Here is a 26,363-nt window from a genome sequence, read left to right on the forward strand (position 1 = left end):
TGATGAAAACACCAGAAGGACTCCAGAGTAGTATTTACAGAAAGAAACATATAGTAATTCTATGTTACATTTTCAGAGTTGTCACCCATACTATCAACGCAGAAGTATTGTCAAGGGCCAAATGGTTAGGCTGTCCCATTTGATTAGTAATACTGCAACATTTGAGGAGGAAATATGTACCTTGATAGGTATGTTTATAGCTAGAGGATATCCCTTGAAATTATTGGTGAAAATAAGTAATTAAATTTTTAGTAAGAGAATCATTCAGTTTCCCTCGATTTTATGGGGAGGGAGCTGGGACATGAGAAGAGAGCAATGTACACAAAGGTGATTCTATAGTACTTAGATTTAACTACCAAACACCATTCATAGTTGATAAATTAAGAAGGGTTTTGGACTCTAGTTTTGACATTAGTATCAAAGAAAAATTAGGTGAGGTCCCTCGATTTGTGTTTTGTAGGAGCAGAAATATTAAAAATATTCTTGAACAGCCACCCCCGAAATACACTATCAAAAATGCATAAATATGGGACATGTAGGGATTGTAAATATATTAATGAAGGACCTTATGTTACAGTATTTGGGTTCAATAGGTCGATTCCTTGCCCGAGCAGGTGTTGTTCTGCATGCTGCCCGGGTTTCTATTTAGGGAAGACCATTAGGAAGCTTAAAGAAAGAATTGCTGAACATATTAGAGCTATTAAACATAAGGATACAACTAATGCTCCTTACATGCACAGCACTATGTTCCAATTTTAAAAAGTTTACATTTTTTGCACTGGACAGGGTCATTTCTCATGACAGAGGAGGGGATGACAAGCTTAGGGTTGAGATTTTGGAATTCAACTGGCAGATTAGGCTTAATGCCATTAGTCTCCCCGGCCTCAATGACAGTGCGTCTATTTTACCTTTACTGAAACAAAGAAGTTATTTAATATAGATTTGACTTAGTAAAAAGTGTAACAAAATTTTTTTATGTATTGTTTCATGCATTTACTGTCAATTTGCAATATTTACAAGGATTTAGATGCATATCTTGTCTTTGGGGGGGATGTATTACTTAGGTGAGGAATGATATTTAGTGCACATTATATATTTATTTATAGTAGTACTTATTGTATATATTGTTGATTTTTATAAGTCGTAGTACAGGTAAGGGGGTCACATAAATGGAACTTTTTATATTTCTGTATTTGTATAATAATTATGTTTTAAATTTAAAATATATATATATATATATATATATATATATATATATATATGTATATTTTTTGTATTGAGCAATTGGTTTATTGATGTTTTAAAATGATTGGTTTGTGCGTGGTGATGTCACAATATATTAAGTTGTACTATTGAGCCTATCACTGACTCTGTTGAAGCCATTGGGTAATGGTGAAAGCGCTTAGTTCGAGAAGGCCTATCCTGTGTTTATTTTGTGCATTAAAAGCAGATTTACTTTTCTGTTTTTTCGGCTGTCAGTTTGTTACTAGTTTTTATAATTTTTGGATATCTTGTTGGTTCGTCTATTTAAAAACAATACTGGCAATAACAATGATTTGAATATTTTTAAGAAACCAAGTGTTTTTCTTCCACCAAATTATCCTGTTATGGATGTATTCATGAATATGTGTGAGAATGAGCTGTTTGAGACATTAAATAGAACTGATAGGGATAATGTTGACAAAGGAAAGAGCTTTCAGAATTTAAGTAAGAGAGAATGGGAAGCCTTGAAACAACTACAAATGGATGAAACAATAATAATCAAATAGGCTAATTATGATGGACCAGTTGTTTTAATGGATAGTAACTACTACTGCTATGACTATGAATGATATGTTGCAGTATGTATCCATTTATAAAAGCATAAGTCATGATGAGATGAATAGAATGCTCAGAATATATTAGATGACACGCATCATGATTGTTTTTTGAACAATGTTATTTCTATGGACTTCTTTAATTATTTTAAGGTTACTAAACCCTTGATCCCTAGCTACATGATCTCCCTAAGATACATAAAGATGCACTACACCCCCCTCTAAGACCGATAGTGTTGGGACGGAACTGGTCCACTGAGCCCATTTCTATATACAAAGAAAAACATTTGAGGCCAGTAGTTGATAAAAATACAAATATTCCAATGGACTCTAAACAGCTGTTAACAAGATTTTTTTGCATTCAAGCAAAATGTTGCTAATGACCATAAGTCACTCTTACTTGTAACATTGGATGTACGTGCTCTATTCACCTGCATTCCTAATACCACAGGGGTTGAGTTACTCAGACAATATCTATTACATAACAAGAGATATGATAGTAAAAATGTAGATCTTTTATGTTTACTGATGGAATTGGTTTTGAAGAACAATGTATACTTCAACCATAACTTGTATGTACAGAAAGATGGTGTGGCCATGGGCACACCAAGTACAAACAGTTATGCTAACCTTGTCATGGCTACATGGGAAAATGTATATATATTAGACAAGTGCAAATGGCCTCAGATAGTGCTCTACAAGTGATTTGTGGATGACATTTTTCCTGTTATGGAATGGGGACACAACTGAACTTAAGAGCTTTTTTCACAGGCATAGAAAGAAGTACAAGTTTCTTAAGTTTTGAAATGAGGAGTTCAAATCGTGAGACTGACTTCTTGGACACTAAGATATTTAAGGATGACACTAGATGTTTATCCATAAAACTGTTTAGAAAGGCTTGTCATAGGAACACATTACTCCACAAGAATAGTATGCATCCAGGGCATATATTTCATAGGAACACATTACTCCACAAGAATAGTATGCATCCAGGGCATATATTCAGAAACAAATTAAAGGTTAAAGGTCAGGCATTAAGAACATCCAAGTTAATTGCAGATGATGATGAGTTTAGGAGGGAATTGTCTGACCTTCAATTTAGGTTCAAGGAAAGAGGCTATACAGATCAAACAACTCCAGAAATTTTGAATGATGTAGCTACACAGAGGAAAAATCTAGGGAAACATTACTTTTCATCATACTGTGATAGTAATACAGTGGCCAAGCAGGACAAGGATATAGTCTGGTTTCCCACACACTTCTCTAATGATGTGAATAATTAAGAAGCATTGGCCTATACTGACCCAAAATAAAGATATTAGACAGATAGTGGGTAATAGACCTTTTTTTATTTAGAAATAAAAAAATCTTTGAAAAAGACTTTTATACTACCCTAGAGAAAAAGGAACAACAAGATCCCTGCCGTTTGAAAGGAACTCTACCTTGTGGTAAATGTAACCGATGCAAGTATATTGACACCTATAATATTTTTGATCACCCTGACCTCAATCAAACTTTTGAATCTGAAGTAATAGCAGACTGTGATATTGTTTATCTATCTGCAACCTATGTTCAGCGTTCTACATAGGAAATACTAACAGGAAGTTAAGGTTCACGATTAGAGAGCATTTACTTCATATTAGGAATGGTACTCTAATGTGTTAGCTAAGCATGTGTCCAGTGAAGGACCAGACCACACTTTTAGATTCCTAGTAGTTGAAAAGATTAGAGTAAATAATAGAGGAGGGGACATAGTAATTGCACTGTGACTTCAGGAACTAGGTGGATAATAAGGCTAAGGGCAAACAAGGGGAAGGAGCTGAATGACAGAATTCCCCTGAAGCCTATTCTGAAAAATAGAAAATTGTTCAAGTAATTGCAACATGAAATTACATCTGTTTCAGAGCTTATTCTTATTTATTTTAAAATAGATTTTATATTAAAAGTTTTTAAATATTTTCTGAAATGAGATGATGTAATTGTTTGATTACATCTATGTTTTGATAGGCTGCCTTTAATTAATTTATTTATAACGTCTACCATCTACTGCATTTTAGTTATGGTCTGAAGAAGTGATATGTAAAATCACGAAAGTGCTTACCTACCAACAATAAACTATTGCCTTGGTTTTATATTCTATGGATTGTGGCTTCTTCACAAATTGGTTGGTCTACTGGATGTTTCTGTGGATTTATTTGGATACTTTTTATTCCAGTGAACAGTTTTTATATATCTTCCTCATTTGTTTAGGTTTTACTGTGGCTTTCCGGTTTCCTCCAAAACCCCAAAGACATACTGCAGGTAAAATGGGGTTCTGCCAATTTGCTATAAGTATGCAGTGAGTGTGTGTGTGTCCATGACTCTGTACATGAGTTTGTGACTCTATGAATGATTCTGTGTGTACATTTGTATATATGTACGCATCTGATATGCATCTTGTGACAGACCTGGCTTACCAGGAGCAGTGTCAATGCATGAGTGTTTTGACAGTGTGTGTGTGTGTGTGTGTGTGTGTGTGTGTGTGTGTGTGTGTGTGTGTGTGTGTGTGCGTGCATGAATGTGTGTGTGTGTGTGTGTGTGTGTGTGTGTGTGTGCATGAATGTGTGTGTGTGTGTGTGTGTGTGTGTGTGTGTGTGTGTGCGTGTGTGTGTGTGTGTGTAAAACATTTTACTAGATTTGTCATCTATCTGTACACAGCATACACAGGTACATACATAACTTTTCTGGAGAACAGAAAAAGGAACAGTAGTTAACAAGTAATTATATTTAAAAAAATAAAACATAACAATGCATCAAAAGACTCGAGGCTTTCACAGCATCTGATGTCTGGTATTTCCAGACTCCTGGGTGCGTAAGTGGATTTTGACACAAGTTTAGAAAGGGAACCTCATATCTTCAACCTCTCCCTAACCTTATATCCTCAACCCCTGCCTAAGAGCCCCACCTAATCTAAAACAGGCCCTACTCAGAGGTGTGGACAGAAAGTCTCTATAGCTTGTGTGGTATGTGGGAACAGTGTAGCTATTATTCCTTTAAATTTCCTCCCAGGCAGATCTCCGATGCTTGCAGAGAAGGTCGCTGTATCTCGTCTAGGGGAGAAGCATATACCCTATTAATTAATTTGTTTCCACCTTCTCCTCACAATCAAACCTCCGATGTGCATACAGACATCAATCTTTTTTGGCATAGAAGTAATTATGAAAGCATTCTTTATATATGTGTATCTATGCTTGTATGAAAAACACATTGAAATATATTACTGTTGCCATTTGTTCTTTCACGCTCATCCTAGTCTGACAGAGGTATAGAGAGGAGGAATGCTGTGCATATGTACGACAGCAACAACTTGAACTATAGGACTGTGGTAATTTGTTATTTCAGATTCATTACAATCTAACACCAGCAGGGTAAACAGAAGGTGACTATATTTTTTGGAGATGTAGAGAGACAGCCACTATTCTCAGATATGATTTTTATACCCTTACATGCATTAAACTGCGGTGGTGGTGCTGCGGTAGCATTGTCGCCTCACAGGAAGATGTTGTCCTGTTCGATTCTCAGCTAGAGCGTCTTCTGTGTGGAGACATGCGTGAATGGGCGTACTTTTGTTGAAGGTTGTACGTCAGGGCTGGCAACTCGGCACGTAAAAATATACTGCCAATCATTAGCGGACCGGAGTTAAGCTGTGGCGATCCTTAACCGGGAAAAGCCGAAAGACACAACAACATGCATTTGACTTGTCAGTTTATTGAGAACTACTGTTTGTCAGCACTGAACATTATTTTATCCTTGAAAGAAAAAAAATTACATTCTTTACTTAGATATGATTTTTGTTTAGTTAATTACTGAAAAATGGAAAAAAAGACCTCTCAAATATACTTCAGAATATCTACACCTCCATTGTTAGACAGCTAGCTTAACTCATTTGTTTCTTCTACATTTATAGCAGTGTAGTCTTGAGCAGTTACTGCTTATTGAAAAACTGGAGAGGAAGAAACGCAAATCAAAATGTTGGAAAAATCTAAAAAAAATGCACCTCAGAGAATTTACAACTCTATGACTTCTGGAAGACTAGCAAACACGGGATCCCCATTTAATTAAAATATTTTCTCCATAGTTATTACAGTGCAGTCTTGACAAGTTGGTCTATATTGCAATGGTGGAAGAAAAATCTGAAAGTGTGAAAAAAAGTCAATCTGGATGGTGTGATGACACAAATATGGGGGAAAGGGGACACTGGGGGTTAGACAAGGGAGAAGCGGGAGGGGGTACAATAGAGCCCTTTGCCTAGGGCTCTGTTTCCCCCAAGGCTGGCCCTGCTGCTGATTGATCAGTACACAATCAGCTGTACAATGGTAACATTATATGGTTTGGGGCATTTAGTGCTCACAGCAACATAAAATGAATTATAACAACCTCAGGAAATAAACTAATAAAGCCAGAGTTTTATTGGGATTATGGGCATTTTCCCTTCTATCTGCAACTTACAATCTCTTTGTTTAAATCTAGAGTAGGTACCAGAGGTTTCTCTTGTGGAGCCCCTACATTACTGCACAATTTCTCTGCTGCAGGATGGGCTATAATAAACATCTGCATCTTCCACTAATATTGTAAGGGACTCTCAAAATGCAGAAAAAATTAAATCAGCTCCCTAGGATAACCACTCCCATAATACAACCATCTTTAACTGATGCACCACCAGGGGCTATACCAAACCCATCACCAGGACAGTTCAAATACAATATATAACTTACTTTTCTAAGCTACTCATTGAAATGGCTCATACTCTTCACCCTCTCATGCAGTGTAACATTCATCATATTAATACCTGTACCATTTAGGTATGCATATGCATGCACATTATGATACAAATATTATGTGATGCATCAGTCTGCTCTTTGGTTTTCAGACAGTAAACGAAACAGTAAGTGCTAGTTGTGGTGATGTCAATCTGGCTCACTTGCCAGCTCTGAAGTAAATTAAAACACTGAAACCTGGCCTACAACTCAGTGTTACTCAATCAGTGGCAGACAATCTCCCTATTGTTCCATAGGTGATTTATTTAAAAGTGAAACCTCAAGGATGGTGAGAACCAAGCTAGGTCCCATACAGACATAACTAGTTAAGAGAGCTGCACAAACAGGAAGCTCTGATGAAGGAGATAAGCAGTCAACAAGAAAAGGACATGAAACATCTATTGTAGGCATGTGAAAAATACAGATGTAAGTGGAAAACAGCACATCTTACTTCCTGGTGATAATTCCATGAAACCATTCCGGAATACCTTCACGTACAATCCATTCTGCTTGGGTCTTCATGAACCACTTAACAGCTGCTTCTCGTGTCACCTGTTTCTGCTCTGAAGTCATCATATGACCGGACTATGCTGAAGAACTATACAAATGAAAGACAGAGAGAAGCAATAATTGTAGGAGTGGCACAGCACCTGCACAAATTTTATTTTATGTATTTATTTGTATTTTCTAACCTGGAATGGATGCCCAAGACTAACTTAAGGCTCCTTTTTCAATGGCAAAATTTGAATAAGAACTTCGTATTTAAGATGATATAATACAGTTAAGAAAAATAGATCATTCACATAAAAGCTCATCTTCATTGTGCAAGTATAAAACACAATTTATGGCCAACTATTATAAATGCTAGCTAAAGAAAGCTATACTAAGGTTAGTAGAGAAGTAGAAATAATACAAGTAGGATACGGCAAAAGGATGCTATTGTTTTCAAAGGGACAGATTGGAAACTAAATTAAGTAGTACCCACTCATTTTGGTTATGGAGAGGTGAAGAGGCTGAAAGCGAAGGATTTCCATTAGGAGACAGTTGCATTGGGTTATTAGGATAACAGAAGAGTGTTTAAGTAATAGTGTGGGGTAGATGACTATGGAGTTCAAATGCAACTTCAAAAATAATATGAAACAAAAGATTTATGTGAACACTGTTTGGAAGAAGTATAAATTAACAGATACATTTTTTGTTGATTGTTTTTTAATTTATGCATTAAATGTTTTAGCGTTTTCTCTGATCTAATGCATCCATTTACAGCCAGAATACATAAAATAATGCATCATACAAATCCAATAAGTCTTATGCAACAGCAAATACCTCAGTCTTGTAACTGGACTGTTGGGTCTGAATTCCGTAAGTGGTTAGCATACATCAAGATAACAAGATCAACAGAAACAGAGCCAAAAGAAGTCTATGAGACTGGCAAGAAGGAAGTAAATGCTTTACTGCCAAACTCTATAGGCACAAGTGTGAAGATTATAGTATTTAGATCTGTATCTCTTAATCCAGTCCACAGACGCAAATCAATTATGGTAATGTTTAGGAACAAAGCAAAACTTTCAGGGGCCGTATCATGAGCTACTCAGTAAAGAAGCTAGAAACCAGATATTGTAGTCCAAGAAAAGAAGACAAAAGCAGCACTGATCATTGAAATCACCACGCCCAGCGACTACAGTGTCCTGCGTACAGAGAAACACAAGGTTATAAAATATCAGGATCTGCAAGCAGAAACGACAGCAATGTGGAATAAGGATACCCAGATAGTTCCAATAGTAGTAGGAGCAATGGGTCTTATAAAAAAGAGTCTACCATCATATTTAGATATGATACCAATACATGCAACTCCATACGAATTACAGAAGGAGTCATTACTGGGCACATTGCGTGTGCTGCAAAGAGCACTTTTAGCTGACATCAAAAAGTGAAACAATACTAATGTCATGAACTTTAATCGTACTTTGACATAGGAATGGGGTCCATTCCCGTCATGGTATTAGAAACCCAAAAGATTTGTAGAAATTAAAAAAAATAAAGAAGTTCTGTACAATGTTGTGAATTGTTATTATACTGTATCAAATGGAAAGCAAGTAGATTTATGTACTGTATAACAACTGGTGTTGATACCGGAGTTTTCAGTTTGAATCACTCTCATTTGTATAACTGAACGACTCGCCTTTCTGCTGCATCTCTGTAACTATGCATCTGCAGCTGGGTTGCGGCTCAAAAGGGTCCTTTGACAAGTCCACCCATCCAGTCAACAAAGTAAAAATAAAGTAGGGAATGTTCTCTTTGCCTTCTTCCTTAAGGGGATACCTTATGGCCACAAATGGCAATGCAGCTCAGAACATGGGGCTATAAACTCAGGTCGGACAGCTCAAGGAAGCCAGTGGCTGCTAATAGCAGACATGGGGCAATAGAACCATTTATGAGTTGCACATATCTAAACAGCTAAACCCAAATCTAAGTGTCAGAAGACAATTAAGTAACAGCTCTTTTACTAGTCCAAATACCATAGTATCAGCCCTCGCTGACTGCGTTATGTAGGGCTTTGGTACTTCTCTAAACACCAACGAAGCAGCTCATTTACTGCGGAACTGTCACAGGATTATCTGTCTGAAAAAAAATTACCTTCCCCGTACCTGTCTTCTCTGCATCAAGGAGCTTAGAAACAGATGAAGAAAGAAACAAGCACATGTACAGAATATGTTAGACATCCAGAATGATTTCCCCAAAGACATTTAAACCAACAACAGCACAGACTTGATACCTCACAACTCTACAGATTTTTATACAATGTCCAGATTTTTGCCTCATATTTTTGGTTTGTTTTTCATAAAAGTGTGGTTTTCTGGTAAATTAGTGGCAAATTATTAAAGATTGAAGTTAGAAAATAATGACAGACATTTGAGTTTCAGACTTCATACCATTCAGAAAATTCACGCTAATGCAAAACATGTTATTCTACCAATTTTCTAAGTTTGTAAGAGCAATATTTAAAAATTGTCCCCATTTTGGGGCCTTTGTCCCACTTTTATTTATGGCATTGTCCAGATTTCTTGAATTAAGAGGTTAAGAGATATGACTGGGGCCAGAGGTGGAGGTGTTTCAATCTATGTTAATGACAAGCAAATATACCTCCAGATTGGTTAAACAGGATGGTACCATGGAGCTCATCCATGTGCAACAGGTCACCATCTATTCCCGTAGAGTCTCTTGACTCTTACCTAAACCTACAAGAGGCTCTCACCATCCAACCAAACATAGCATTCATAGGTGACTTTATCTACCCCCTCTATAGACTGCCTCAAACTCACAGCCACAACTCTTCCTGAACTTTAACACAAGCACCCTGAAACAAATAATGCACACTCCAAACAAAGAATCAAACATACTGGATCTGGTATTCCCCAACACAGGAGAATGTTACACCCCCCCCCCTCCCATGTCACATCCTCACTAGTGAGGTTGGATCACAGAGCTGTCTCATTTGAAGTAAAAATCAGCCCAGAAAATCTAGCTAAACCTGCATCAGTCAGGAACTATTCTAAGACAAACTACATCCTATTAAGTGACAGTTTATCAAAATTCAAGGTTCTACCCAACCAGGAGGCCACAGCTACCTCTACAAAATTATACACGGAGTCACTATACAAACATGTGAATGACTGCATAAATGTTGGTATACCCACCAGAAATAAAACCAAAACAAACCCCAATGGTGTAACCCTCAACTAATCAGGGTATATAATAAAATAAGAAAACTCTTGGCCAAAATCAGGAAAAGTAACTCCCTTAAACCAAAGTGCTCTCATACACAACTAAAGAAGAAACTAATAGGTCTAATTAAGTCAAGCAAGGCCAACTATGAGGTCAGGATGGCCTCTCGGGTTAAGAACTGTCAGAAGGGCTTCTTCAGCTACATCTGGAACCTTAGTGGCAGCGCACATCAAATGACATAAAAATAGAAGCTGACTGTATGTGCAGAAGAAAGATCCTCTGGACAGGCAGACTATGAGCCATTGCTTACATATGGATAATCCACTGAGAAATATGAAACCTAATTACTTATTCCCTTGCTGTTTTGACAAACTACAGAAATTAGCTAAATATGACTTTTTGGAACTGTTAAAATTAAACTGGCTTTGTAAATGTATAATCTGTCTGTGTATGTAAATAATGTTATGATACAAGTTACTGTATTCTGCTGAAAAGAAACTGTCCAATCTACCTATTCAGTTGACAGAAATATAGAAAAAGAAAAAAAAAGCAATTATCATTCATTTTTGTCAAACAAGGTATTATTCATCTGATTTTGCATCTCTTGACCTAACATTTTCAGTATACAGCACAGATCAGTGGTGCATCTGTTTTTAAGCAGTTCCCCCAAAGGTGATATCAGAGCTGCGTACCTAACTGAACTTTTTTTAAGTTGTATTTTCTTATGAAAATCAAGTCAAACTACACAGCAGCCATCTGTCAGTTCTGAAGGCATGATTACTTCTTTGCTGGAGTACTTTGACACTGGTTACATATTTTAAGTAAAGAAAATGAGAAACGTATGAAGTAAAGGAATGGAATTAGAGTGTTTGTGAGGACAGATGACTAGTGGAGGAGAAAACAAAAGGATGTTAATGGAGTTTCTGTTGCCCTTTAAATTTTTATTTAGTGCAGGTAGATGGAATGGGCCACAAGGATTTTTTTTTTGCCACCACCTAGATAAAAACTATTTTAATGTATAAGCGCACTCAACAGCGTAAACAGATAATGTATGTTGAAATGAGAAAAGGAGTAAGTAATGTAACTAAACACTAATATCCATGACAGCAAAAATAATTAAGGTGAGAAAAAGAACACTAACCACAACGAAACTTCTAAACTTCGGCAGAAGAGTCCATTTTAAAAAAGAAGTCGATAAACAAACGTGGTCATCAGGCTCTCCTGACCGACAGAGCTAAGTTCACTACAAAATTATACTGTGTAAAAATGCAGGGGGTAAGTAAGGCTATTCTTGTGTAATAGTATGATATGATACCATTTAATAAGGCAGAAGACAAGTGAGGTTACTCCAATATAGTAATATTATACTGTGTGCAGTATAACATTGATTTTAAAGAGGGTTATTTTATGACAGCAGTATTACCCTATTTGACAACAGTGTGAGGTTAATCCATGTAATGATATTATGCTGTGTTATGGCCATATTGTAAGGTTATTTCAGGAGAGCAGTATTATGCTGTATAATAACAGAGTGTAAGGTTACTCCAGTGTAATAATATTATACTGTGCAGTAAGTGTATACTGTGTAATGCAGTATAAGTAAGGTTAAACCAAGACAGTAGTATTTATACTGTGGAATAAGCAAGTTTACACCAGTTCATTTGTATTATACAGCTTCAAATCCTGTTCACCTAACTCATGTGTGCTAACCCTAACCCTAACCCCAACCCTACACATTACCTTACAAAAAAACTTTCATGTCAGTACCAATGCACAAGGCAGTTAAAACCACACACACACACACATACACACACACACACACACACACACACACACACACACACACACACACATACACACACACACACACACACACTACACCCATTACCTAACCTAGCACCTACTATAAACTTAGCCCAAAGATTCTGTAGCAAACACAACACATTGAACCTATCCCCTTCCCTTACCGTAACCAGTATATATATATATACATACACTATATATATATATATATATATATATATATAGAGAGAGAGAGAGAGACAGGTGTCATGTATGGGGTCAGGATGTACACTGACTGCAAGGAAAAAATCTGGTACAACTGATCACACATTACCGGCTTTCCTTCTGTGTAAGATCATGAACAGTGGGGAATCTACCCTTTTCTCACTGTAGTCCAATCTCAGAGTTGTATATATAATTAGCAGGGGTATAGGGGATACATGGGGGCATGCCCCTGCAGAAAATATTTAATGTGTTTTTGATTATTTGAGTTTCAAGCACTTTTGCTCAATGCTATAAGGTTGATGTAGTGAGTATTAGACCACGTGTTATATACATATGCACACATGGATCACACTTGCCTTTGGTGCTCAAGATCAGAAGGCTGCGAGTTCTATTCCCACTCCAGGTGACTGGATTGCTGACACTGAAGTCCATTATGAGGGGGTTGCTGCACTTCTAAATGTGTCATCTTTCAAATGAGATGTCAAATTAACGTCCCATTGCTTGAGTTGGTGGTAGCTCATGTGGATGTAAAAGATCCACAAAGAAAATGCAGTGAAGGAAACACTCGACCAACCCAGGAATACAATAAAACAAAGTTTAATAGCTCACAAACCTTTTGGACCTTTGAGTGGGTCCACTTTTCTTTCTTTTTTGTGAAGTAAAAGATCCCACAGCACCTATCAAAAAAGATTCAGGAAGTTCTCAGATGCATTAGTCCAATTTTAGCTTGTAGTACAAGTATCATTATCATAGCTAACTGGGTCAACGAAAGATAAATATAAACATTACAAGACATTTGTGAAGATAAATACAGATGTTACAAGCTATTTGTGAGTAGTATTGCTTTCATTTTGTGTAGAATTGTCTGCATGCATTCTCAAATTCTGGTTTCATCGATTAATGCTATAGTTGACTTACACAGCACAGATGTACACTTTTTCTCTTAGGTCGAAGCTGTGTGACCATGGAACTAGTATATAAGCTACAGGTTGTGGTAACAGAGCCCCTGGAGTGGGAGGTAAAGGCCCATGTAAACAATGTTCCTGTAATGTTGAATGAAATTGTAGTTACAGCGCATCATCTGGATGTGCAGTTGGTAGATGCAGGTTTCCGTTTCTGGGCTGTACAGCTTGTGGTTTGGTAGTGATGATTTTGTGTGTGTGTGTGTGTGTGTGTGTGTGTGTGTGTGTGTGTGTGTGTGTGTGTGTGTGTGTGAGAGAGTGTGTGTGCGTGTGTGTGTGCGCGCATGTGTGTGTGTGTGTGTGTGTGTGTGTGTGTGTTGGTGGAGGTGGTTTGCTTTCATGTCATTAGTGTCACTGATTTCATTGGTGACGCATATAGTAGTTTGATATCAGAAGGTTAAAGGTTGGCTTTGTTTTTAACAGCTAGCATAACAAAGGTGTGTGTTGTAACAGGTATGAAAATTAATGTAGTCAGTGTAATTATTTGCTTAGTGCAGCTGTGGAAAAAGTGACTTCTTGATAAGAAATATAATTATACAGAAACTGCACATATGCAAACACACACATCTTATAACAAAGCTAGAAACAAAATATTCAGCAGAGTGAACATTTTTTTCTGCTACCTAAGCTTCATCAACAAAATGCAAATAAATAATTTATTTTATTTATTTATTTACATTTGTTTGCCGGGTAATGTCCAACTGGGCAATTTGCCCGTTTTCAGCAGAGACCTGGGGAGAAAAGCTCCAGAAAGTAATACAGACATACAAAGCCATAACAATAAAATGTATAAGGGAGATACATTAAGGTTATACCCTTTACAAATAGGTGTTAATAAACAGAAACATCATTAATTCAGTGCAAAAAAGGATCAAATGAAAGGTAGGAATATCCTCATCAAGAAGGATATGAGGCTATATGAGAGCATGTAGAGAGACAGAAAATGAGGGAGAGAAACAGTGAGTTAAGAAGTCTGGAGGAGAACAGGAGCATATCCAGTGAGTTAAGAAGTCTGGAGGAGAACAGGAGCATATCCAGTGAGTTAAGAAGTCTGGAGGAGAACAGGAGCATATCCAGTGAGTTAAGAAGTCTGGAAGAGACTAGGAGCATATCCAGTGAGTTAAGAAGTCTGGAGGAGAACAGGAGCATATCCAGTGAGTTAAGAAGTCTGGAGGAGAACAGGAGCATATCCAGTGAGTTAAGAAGTCTGGAGGAGAACAGGAGCATATCCAGTGAGCTAAGACATCTGGAGGAGAACAGGAGCATATCCAGTGAGTTAAGAGGTCTGGAGGAGAACAGGAGCATATCCAGTGAGTTAAGAAGTCTGGAGGAGAACAGGAGCATATCCAGTGAGTTAAGACGTCTGGAGGAGAACAGGAGCATATCCAGTGAGTTAAGAAGTCTGGAAGAGACCAGGAGCATATCCAGTGAGTTAAGATGTCTGGAGGAGAACAGGGGCATATCCATTGAGTTAAGAAGTCTGGAGGAGAACAGGGGCATATCCAGTGAGTTAAGAAGTCTGGAGGAGAACAGGAGCATATCCAGTGAGTTAAGAAGTCTGGAAGAGACCAGGAGCATATCCAGTGAGTTAAGATGTCTGGAGGAGAACAGGAGCATATCCAGTGAGTTAAGATGTCTGGAGGAGAACAGGAGCATATCCAGTGAGTTAAGAAGTCTGGAGGAGAACAGGGGCATATCCAGTGAGTTAAGAAGTCTGGAGGAGAACAGGGGCATATCCAGTGAGTTAAGAAGTCTGGAGGAGAACAGGAGCATATCCAGTGAGTTAAGAAGTCTGGAAGAGACCAGGAGCATATCCAGTGAGTTAAGATGTCTGGAGGAGAACAGGAGCATATCCCGTGAGTTAAGACATCTGGAGGAGAACAGGAGCATATCCAGTGAGTTAAGACATCTGGAGGAGAACAGGAGCATATCCAGTGAGTTAAGACGTCTGGAGGAGAACAGGAGCATATCCAGTGAGTTAAGATGTCTGGAGGAGAACAGGAGCATATCCAGTGAGTTAAGAAGTATTGCTTTAGGACCTGTTTAAAGTTATGAGAATTAGTTAATTTTTGCAACATGTACAAGGGTAACCTGTAGGGCAGGTTTTTGTTTAAAGTTTTTTGTTTTATGTTTTTGTCCAATGTTTTTAATTAGACATTGATGGATTAAGGACATTTTTTCTGTTTTTTCTGTTTTTTATTATTTTTTTGAGTGGACAGTATATCGAAGTATGTATTGTAACACTGTTTTATTCAGCTCAATTCAAAGGAATTTAATTTAATTAATTTAATTACATTAATGCAAAGTGCTTATACATCATTGGTTAACAGGTCCAATTAGTTCCTTTGGCACTTATATTTAAAGTTTCAGTTTAGATTCAAAAGTGTTCTGATGAAGTTCGTTTTGTGAACGAAACCTAGGTCGACGTTTTTATTTGTATTTTACTTGTGTGTGTTTTCATTCAATAAATACCTTTGGAACGTTTATGGACCTGGAGGTTTTTTTGGAGAGCTAAATACCTGGGAGCTGGCTGTTTGACTCCTTTGCAGTGTAACCGATCGATTAGTTACACTTTCAGTGGTTTCATACTTTGTGTATACCTTTGTTTCCTGGTTCTGGTGTGTGTTATGGAGGACGAAGGTGAAACTATCGACGTGGCTGCACTACTAAAGGAGATGAACGAGCAGCTTAAACAACATTCTACTATCATTAACAAACTTTTGACTTCTTATGCTACCAATACCGATATTGGTAGCAGTTTGGGGTTACCCTTAACACAAGCAACACCACCCACAGCACCGACCATGATTGGTACTCAAAGTACTTCTTCTGGGCAAACCTTTCATGCCATCAGGGTAAATACTATACCGGAACCTGTTAACATTGAAGCCTGGAAGGTTAACCAGTATTCTTTCAATTCACAAAATCCAACTACAGTTTTGGCTAATAACCGGATGAAAGGTAATATGCGAGAGTGGCTGAAATCTTTTGAAGTTACATTATTTAAATTAAAGAGAACCCAGATGGAGAATGGGTATTTGCGAAGGAACATTGAATTGGGGATCGTCCCCAAAGGACTAAGACTGTGGCGTTATCCCAATGGCTGTGAGCAAGAACCGGATATGTTGGAGGAGCTGCACAGTTTATTCAACAATACCGGTATTGCTCTTATGGAAATCATGATTAGATATAACCTGAAGAAAATTGACTTACTGTTGTCAGAGTTGGAACGACTTAATAGTTCCATTAGTGAGGATTTATTGTTCGATCAATATTATAATAACTATGCTAATGTGATCAAGGATGTCGAACATAGTTGTAACACTATTTATGAAAAAAAACAACTTAAAATTAAAAGAGATACCAAGGTGTACTCTTCGGGGTTGGTGTATCCTAAATCTAAACCGTCAAGGAACAATGCTGACAGGAGGAGACCGGAAGTGAGCACCAGTCGTCTCGATGCTTTAGATGACATCACATCCCCCTTACGAGATGAGAATTGTGTATTCGGACAAGGAGAGGAAGCCAGAGAGGGGGACCCGTTGAGAAGATCCAAGAGATTAAGGGATCAACACAACTATGAAGAAGACGAACAATCTGAGGCGTTAGCTGTTCGGTCTAGAAGGGATCCGGAGAAAAATGTGAGGTTCAACCAACAAATGCAAAAAAATGGATGGGGGGCGCGCAAGTAGCCGATGGCGTCCCCCGTGTGGAGGTTTTGGGTAAGCCTTTTGACTTTGTATCATGTTTACCCTCGTCCATTCCATATGAGTTATGTAATTTTAGTAACATCTGCGGATACAAATGTGGTTCGGAATTCAGCAATTGTAATATGCATTGTGCCTCCTCACCTTTGGTCAACTTTTACGACTCTCCATTGACAGTGACTGATGGCGCTGCTGTTCATCACTACACGCCAACAGGACAGGAGACTTTTTGTCGGCATGTTGCTGCTTTATCCAATCAACCAGTCAATGTAGGTGACAGTGACGGTTTGGTTCGGGACTATGCTTTATCCCACGTGCTAACCCATGAGGTTAACACCGGAGGGTTGCATCTTGATCATATTACTTGGATAACCGACGAGGGTAATATGGCCGATGTGAACCGACTAGTTATGTCAAATGATTGTAGACGGGATGATAAATGTACCGCTTATGAATGTGAAGCTGATACCAACGTTTGGGACACTAACGATATTTATTTTTTAGCAAGTGCTAAGTATTTAGACTGTGTCCATGATAGTTTAATTGATAATTTACATAGTTTAAACTCTGGGGACAACAATTTGTCCACTGTGCCAACAGTTTCAGGCGGTGCTAACCAAAATGTTATGGCTGATGTTATTGAGCTTGAAGTTCAAACACAAGCTGGTAAATCCAGTGAATTAGCCTTGGGTGATGACGGTGATACTTTTAAGGGATTTTTAAGTAAGTGTGGGGTTGTTAACGGGGACTCAGCATCAAATATTTCAAATATTTTGAATGAGGATGATTGTTTGTTAAATTTATCTATTTATGACATTGGAAAATTAGACGAAGTAGGGGCAATGACTGAGGTTAACGCAAATTATATAGTGAATGTTAATGAGTTTAATAGTACACTGTTAGTTGATAATGGACCCACCTCAATTAAGGATACTTTACTTTATGGCAGAGACAAGGGTTGTGGGCTGTTTTTCAACCCAGTGGTTGTGGAGAATGATAGAGGGGATTTTAAGTTATATAATTACACCAACCATGTTTTGGATAGAGATTGTGTAGAATTATTTTCGAAGGGGTTTAGTTTTGTACCCAAAAGGAAGGGTAATTTAGTTAATAGTATAATAGATTTGAAGTTATTTACCCGTAAATTAAATTTGAAAATATTATATCAAAGTAACACTTTGGGTAATTTAGGTTTTGAACAAAATGGGTTGTCCAAACCAAGTACTTATAATCCCCCTATGAATGAAAAAATAGCAATGTTTGAAAAGGTCACTGAAAATGATTTTAGGGATGCCTATTTTAAATATGATCGAAAAACCACTAAAAAGAATAATTTATCTAAACAGGAGGAAGTTACTTTAGGTAGGATTTTGGCTATGAGGAATATTAGAATCATGAAGCCCGATAAGGGCAATGGCATTGTGATCGTGGATAACAACGACTATGTAACTTATATGAATACTATGTTGATGGACGATTCATACATAGAGGTTAGTAGAAATGAGATAAATATAGCCAATGGGAGGATAGATACTACATTGTTCGATATGCTTTATCAAGGTGAATTAGATGAAAAAGAATGGCAATTTCTACAAAATGAATTTCCTGTTATTAGTGGCATTTTTGGCATCCCTAAAATTCACAAAGGATTGGACAACCTAATGTTTAGACCTATAGTAGATGGCAAGAGGAGTAAGACGCATTTCATTAGTAAATATTTGGACCATCAGTTAAAGCCAGGTATTGCATTTTTTTCTTATATTCTCAAGGATTCTTGGGACTTTTTGGGTAAAATAAAAAACGTGGAGTTGAATAAGGATGATATTTTTATCACCCTGGATGTATGTAATTTATACACAGTCATACCTCAGGACACAGGTTTGGAGTGGTTGGAGGAACAATTATATTATACCAACCTATATGAACAAAATAGTATTAATGTCATAGTGAAACTCATGGGGATTGTATTAAGAAACAATTTTATATTTTTTGACGGGGCTTATTATAAACAGGTTAGTGGTGTAGCTATGGGGGCAGCCTGTGCCCCGGGGTTCGCCAATTTTGTGTTAACCTTTTGGGAGATTAATTATGTGTTTAACTCAGAATTCAATCAATATATCAAATTTTACGGCCGGTTTTTAGATGATTTATTTATTATATGGAAAGGGGATAGAAATATTTTGGAAAGGTTTATAGAATATATTAATAACAACGTATCATTTTTAAGATTCACACACTCCATTAATGAAGAAAGTATTAATTATTTAGACATTAAGTTAACATATGATAGGGTTAACAATAAATTGATGTCTAATATATACAGAAAGTCCACTTTCTCAAATTCATACTTACACTTTGACAGTTGGCACCCTCACCATCAGAAAAAAGCAGTTGTGAAAGGACAGATGGTGAGGGCAGCAAGAATGGTGAGTGATGAAGTGGACTTTAGTAAGGAAATTGAATTTATTAGTCTTTTATTTATTAATAGGGGATATCCATCTGAATTGTGTGGAAACATAGCCAAGGAAGTGGTATATAAAAGGGAAAAAGGTATATACCAATCTATTTTATTTAGCAATGATCCTAACCCCATGGCAATTGATTCAAGTCGGGTTGTAGAAATGGGTAAGTTTGTTCGTAATAATATTCCCTTATATATTTCCACTTTTAATGGTATGTCCTCAGATATAAAGGATATAATTAACAAGAACTGGAAATTGATTAGTTCAGATAAATTATTGGGGGATATGTGCACAGGAAATATACAATTTGTTTGTAGGAAGGACTTGTCCTTCAAGGATATGTTTGAAGGTATGAACAGCAACACATGTGTTGAGTCTTTTAAACCGGTGGGTAACCACAAGTGTGGCAGATGTTCAACTTGTAAATATATGATCAATACAGATAGCAACATAACTATTAATGGATATAATATAAGGATTAAACAATATATCAATTGCTACACAAAAAATGTTGTTTATATAGCTAAGTGTCAACAGTGTGAGGGATTTTATGTTGGCAAAACTAGCAGGCAACTTAGGGCAAGGGTAAGAGAACACTTAATGAATATTAAGAATAATAAATTAACAAACGCCCTTGCCAGACACATCGACCAATTTCCAAATCATTCTTTTATGTTTTTTGGGATTATTCACCAACAGTTTGATTCACAAGGAAAGGTTACTAAGTATAATTTAGATATATTAGAATTAAAGTTACAGATTTTACTTAATGCCAACCACAACCCTGGTTTAAATGAATTTATCAGTATTAAACCCATTTTGTGGATGAAAAGTATAAAAGGGTTTTAGTGGTTGGGCATTTATGGAGTATGATATGGCTAATACATATATAAGTTACGGAACATCATTATTATATATACTATGTAGTATACATAACCTTTTTTATTTTGCCACGGATGGTAATGGAGCTTCTAATTTAATTCATTTGGTTAGTTTTTAACTTTTTATAAACCATTTTGGTATAGTTTTTGAATACTATATTATACATGATACGTTGACAACATTATATATTTGGTATTTATTATATTCATTTCATAACATCACCTCATATTTTACATTTACCCCTTATTTGAGCATTCTAATTTTTATACAAGTAGTTTACATATTATATATATATATATATTTTTCATTTACATAACAATATAAAATAAATATTATTTTAATAGTTTAACAGCATACGTGCGTGTGTACATATATATATTTATTTACTATATTATTTAATATTTTTATTTGCATATATCTCTATATATATATATATATATATATGTATATATTTATACATCTATTATACTTATATACATGTTTACATATATATATATATGTTTTTTCACATATATGGTATATACATCAACATATAGGTATTATTTATATATAACAGCGGATATATACAACATGAATTTACAAATTATTATATTTGTTATATTGTTATATTATATAGGTTTTGTACATGTAATTTCTTTGGATTAAGACTTTGGTTTTGTACCAGTCAGGGTTGTATTTTACAACGGATTTAGGTTTGGCACGTATTTTTGAATGTATTTATAAGTTTATTATATATATATAACATTTCAACCAAAACAATTTTTACATTTTATATTTTATTTTTTACACAACATTTTTAATAATGATTTTAACACATTTATAGTGCACACATATAATAGATATTATTTAGTATGTGTTTTTGAGCACCGGCTGTACTTGTTGTATTTTTTTCATTTGCAATTTTTTATTTTGCCATTTTTTCATTTGCAATTTTAAATCAACGAATAACCTAATTTAATTTTCTTAACATATATATTCATCCTTTTATATATTATTATTGTGTATTTGGTGTTGAATCGATGTGTTGCATTACCAATTATAACTATTATACAATAACATGATGAATTAGTTAATTTTTGCAACATGTACAAGGGTAACCTGTAGGGCAGGTTTTTGTTTAAAGTTTTTTGTTTTATGTTTTTGTCCAATGTTTTTAATTAGACATTGATGGATTAAGGACATTTTTTCTGTTTTTTCTGTTTTTTATTATTTTTTTGAGTGGACAGTATATCGAAGTATGTATTGTAACACTGTTTTATTCAGCTCAATTCAAAGGAATTTAATTTAATTAATTTAATTACATTAATGCAAAGTGCTTATACATCATTGGTTAACAGGTCCAATTAGTTCCTTTGGCACTTATATTTAAAGTTTCAGTTTAGATTCAAAAGTGTTCTGATGAAGTTCGTTTTGTGAACGAAACCTAGGTCGACGTTTTTTATTTGTATTTTACTTGTGTGTGTTTTCATTCAATAAATACCTTTGGAACGTTTATGGACCTGGAGGTTTTTTTGGAGAGCTAAATACCTGGGAGCTGGCTGTTTGACTCCTTTGCAGTGTAACCGATCGATTAGTTACACTTTCAGTGGTTTCATACTTTGTGTATACCTTTGTTTCCTGGTTCTGGTGAGTATTACTGATGGATAGAATAATATATCTTGAGGAAGAAAATTCCAGTATTTTGCAATTTTTTAACAGTATAAAGAGTCTCCATATGAGTTATGAGTTTTGTTAACTTTGAGTAGCACTTTATCTGCTGACCTAATTGATTTAAGGTTTGTATAGGGTTGAACAAGGTTAGCTAGAGCTGGGCAGTGATCAGGTTTGTACATGACTGTATAGGCAATTAATAGTTTTTTAATGTAAGTAAGTTTGGGAGTTCTAACCAACTGAGTTTGTGGAGAGCAGTAGAATAGTACGATTTTTGAGACTGGTTAACTGAAAATTTAGCTATCTTGCTATAGCATGATTCAAGATTATTCATGTCTGTTTTGCAAAGGTCAGTAAATATTTGTGAACAGTAAAGTAGTGAAGATAAAAGGTGGGTTCTTGCTGTTGCCAGTCTAGCATGGTTGGTAAGATAGGGTCTGGCTCTATAGAGAGTACCAAGTTTTACATGGACTTTTTTAATTGTCAGTGCTATATGTTTATCAAATCTCAATGCATTATCAATATTGACCCTGAGTAGTTTTGTGTGTTGTACAGGTTCTATTTTAGTGCCATTGGAAGAAAAGACAGAGAGATGTGGATGATTACTTAGAATGGAAGCATCTGAAAAGACCATAAGCTTAATTTTATTGGGATTTAGTATAATTTGTTGGGCTGCTAAATAACTTTCAATGTTGTTGAAGGCAGTCTGAGTTTTGTTTGAAACTCTGGGAGTAGAGCAGATGAGCAAGGCATAATCTGCATATTGTATGATACTGGCAGGGCTAGTGGCCAAGCTGAGGTCATTAGTAAAAATAGTAAAAAGTAATGGCCCATGAATAGATCCTTGAGAGACTCATACAGACATAGGAAGCTGGGGTGACAGTTTATTATCTCATAAGGTAGCCTGTTGCCAATTAGAGAGGTAGCTGTGGAACCAGCTTAGGCCTTCAGGGCAGAAGTTGTAAGCAGCTGGTTTACTTAAAAGGATTTGATGAGGTACTGTGTCAAATGCTTTTGACATGTTCAGAAAGGTAGCAGAGACCAGTTGGTTGTTGTTTTTGGGGTGATTAATGGAACTGGTAAAACGTATGAGGACTACTTTGGTCGAAAACCATGTTGTGTATCAGATAAAAGGTTATTCTTTAGGAAGTAGTTAAATATTAGTTTGTGGATACACTTTTCTAGGATTTAACTAGGGGTGAGAGAATGGCTATAAGTCTATAGTTGGATATATCTTTTGAAGGGCCTCCTTTATGAAGTGGAATGACATGGGATATTTTCCAAAGGATAGGTACATATTATTCAGAGATAGAGTGGTTAATTAGGATAGATATGGGGTGGGCAATAGATGTCGCAGCTAGTTTCAGAAAGTCTCCAGGTAGTTGAGCAGAGGCAAGGGTACACAGTTTTACTTTACATAGTAGGTTTTGTATGTAAATTGTTTGGATGGGCCCAAATTTGAAAAAGGTAGGCGGCTGAGTAGTAGGTGTGGGTACAGAAAGAGGAGAATTAGTAGATTTAATAGTGAGGTTACTGAGGTAATAAAGTGGGAACTGAATTGGGTGGCTACAGAGTCTGTAGTATTAGTAGTTGTAGGGACTGGGATAGTGGCTTTTCCAGGATTAAGTAGGAGGTTAACAGATTGCGAACAGTCTTGTGGATTTGTTTGATATTTTAGTTGCAAAGATTGAAAGTAATGTTTTTTTTATCTAGTTTGATTTGTTTCTTGGTTTGATTTCAGAGTTGTTGGTAGGTGATGAGATTAATATTACTTCTGTTAGTATGATAGAGAGACCACGCTTTATCCCTTTGCTTAAGTAATAGAATTGTTTTTTTTTTTTGTTAACTAAGGGTTCTTTTGGTTTTGGTGCGAATTTTCCTAAGTGGTGCAAGCTTATTTAATGTTTGCAGGAAAATATTATTAAAACACTGCACTTCAAGGTCCAATTGTAAATAAATAAATAATTGCATACAATAAGATTTGAAACTAACAAACAAAGGGGCTGATTTTCCATCATGCAATTCCAACATAGTTCAGATCTACAAGAACAGGTCATTAGATTATGAAACAGCCTGGTCTGATTAGCCAATCAATACCCAAGTGAAAAAGCATTATACAGATAGAGAAGATCTGTTTTGCCTGCAAGGGGAATACCAATAAAAGAAGCAGTCAGTGATTAAGCTGGTCATATAGTATATCTAACAATGGACAAGGGAAAAGTCCTTAGGCTAAATGTGCTGCAGGGTAAAAATGTATGTATGTATATGTGAAGATATGTGAAGGCTGCCAGCCTAGCTAGATAGAATTTTGTAGATAATTCTGTCATTTGTAAATATTAATATAAGCCACAGGCTTGTTCTCTTAAATGTGAAAAGACTGTGGTGGGATATCCACACCACATATTAATTGTTTGGCAGTGGTGGGTTACCCATACAACATATTAATTGGTTGGCAATTGGCTTGTAGTGGTGTGGATAGTGAATTCCTGTAGCTTGTGTACAATGATCACTTAAGGTGTTTTTGTACTCTAAATCAGCCATGCAGTGAATATTCAGAGTTCAGATCACAATTGTTTTATTTATTTTGTTAGCTTAGTTAGTCAGGGAGAGCAGGCAAGCATGTCAGCAGAGGAGTATGGCAAGATGTCAAGGAGCCAGTTGGCTGAGATGTGCCAGGCTAAGGGACTGGTGCATGGACACCTGACTAAGGCAGACATGATTGCAGTTTTGGTCAAAGCTGCATCAGAAAACAGAAATCAGGAGGATGATCAGACTGGCAGTGGAGGTGTATAACACTAAGTACAGCTGTGTACACTTACCATAAATGTAGATGTTCGAGTGTATTCACTGTTGCAGTCCTCACTTGTGCGTTATCCCTGCTGGGTAGCCCTCGGTCAGCCTGAATACCAGAGTCAAGCTTTTCCCCTGCACTGGCTGCTGTCACCTGTGGACTGACGTCAGGTCATCAGTGGTATAAAGGAGAGCAGCCGGTGCCATTACATCAGTTTTTCTTGCCCTAACCTGTAGAAGCCCCTTGAAGGAAATGTTTTAAAGAGCCCCTGGTGACCCAAGGCCACAAGAATGACAGTTAATCTCCAAAAAGGATAAGATTAAGGGGGGAAGGTGGGAGGGAAAAGGATTGCAACAGTGAATACACTGGAACATCTACATTTATGTTAAGTGTACACAACTGTACTATGTTCTTCATGTTTCATTGTTGCAGTCATCACTTGAGGGAGGATTCCCAAAGCTGAGGAAGGGGAGGATGGAAGTATGAAATTCCTAGGATTGAGCTAGCGTGCCTTGCAGGACTGCAGAGGCAAAGCCTGCCCGAGCCATGGAGGCTGGTGGTAGTATTTGGTGAAGGTGTGGACTGAGGTCCAAGTGGCAGCTTCCAGGATGTCCCTGGTGGGCACTCCTCTAAGGAAGGCAGTGGAAGTTGCGGCTGCCCTAGTGGAATGTGTTCTGATAGATTTAGGAGGAGCTTTTCCATGAAAAGTGTAGCAGCATTGTATGCAGTGAGGTATCCATTTTGAAATGGTCTGCTTGGAGATAGGCTTCCCCTCTTTCCCTGGGGCGAAGCCAACCAACAGTTGGTTCATCTTCCTAATGGACTTTGTTCTGTCCAGGTAGTATCTTAACTGTTTGTGCACATTCAGTGTGTGCAGAATTCTCTTCCCTTTTTTTTGAGGGTTTGGAAAAAAGGTGGGGAGATGTATAGCATGGTTTAGGGATACTACCTTTGGCATGAATGAGGGGTTAGTCCTGAGAGACATCCTGTCTGCATGGAAGATAATGAAAGGTTCAGTGGCCATGAGTGCTTGAAGTTCTGACACCCTCCTAGCTGAAGTAATAGCCAAGAGGAAGGCAGTCTTCCAGGAAAGGTGTTTTAGGTCTGCTGATGCAGCTGGTCCGAATGGATGCAATGTCAGTTTTTGTAAGACAAAGTTCAGGTCCCAGGCTGGAGTGGGTGCCCTTCTAGGGGGCCTAATGTTAGATACACCTCTGAGGACTTGCTTAATCAAAGGGTGAGAGAAGACAGGCTGTTCAGCATGAAGGTGTGCTGAAATGGCTGAGATGTGGATTTTAATGGAGGAAAAGGAGAGGTTCTTGTTAAGTAGCTCCGCTAGGTAGTCCAGAATAAGTGGGAGGGACGGCTCAGAGCTGCTGTGACTTTTTTATAGGCACCAGGAGTTGAATCTTCTCCATTTCTATGAGTAAGATTTCCTGGTGCTGGGCCTTCTGGCTTCCTTAATAATCTAGGACCTGCTAGCTCAACTGTGGGTTATCCGTGGTCCCTGGGGGATAAGCCATGTAGAAAGTTTGAGAGTGTGCAACTTTGGATGCAGAATCT

General features: G+C 36.9%; 1 protein-coding gene across 2 annotated transcripts in view; it reads right to left on the reverse strand.

The window, feature by feature from the left end:
- Positions 1-26,363, reverse strand: part of LOC122817648 — a 551,549-nt gene that overhangs the window by 315,963 nt on the left and 209,223 nt on the right. For both annotated transcript variants that reach the window (XM_044090709.1, XM_044090708.1), the window contains exon 2: positions 7,065-7,211. In XM_044090709.1, coding sequence (XP_043946644.1) covers positions 7,065-7,189 — 125 coding nt within the window. In that variant the 5' untranslated portion in view covers positions 7,190-7,211. The remainder of the gene's footprint in view (positions 1-7,064; positions 7,212-26,363) is intronic.

The sequence above is a fragment of the Protopterus annectens genome, chromosome 13.part0, assembly GCF_019279795.1.
Source record: "Protopterus annectens isolate FY-2018-M chromosome 13.part0, PAN1.0, whole genome shotgun sequence".
Classification (NCBI taxonomy): domain Eukaryota; kingdom Metazoa; phylum Chordata; order Ceratodontiformes; family Protopteridae; genus Protopterus; species Protopterus annectens.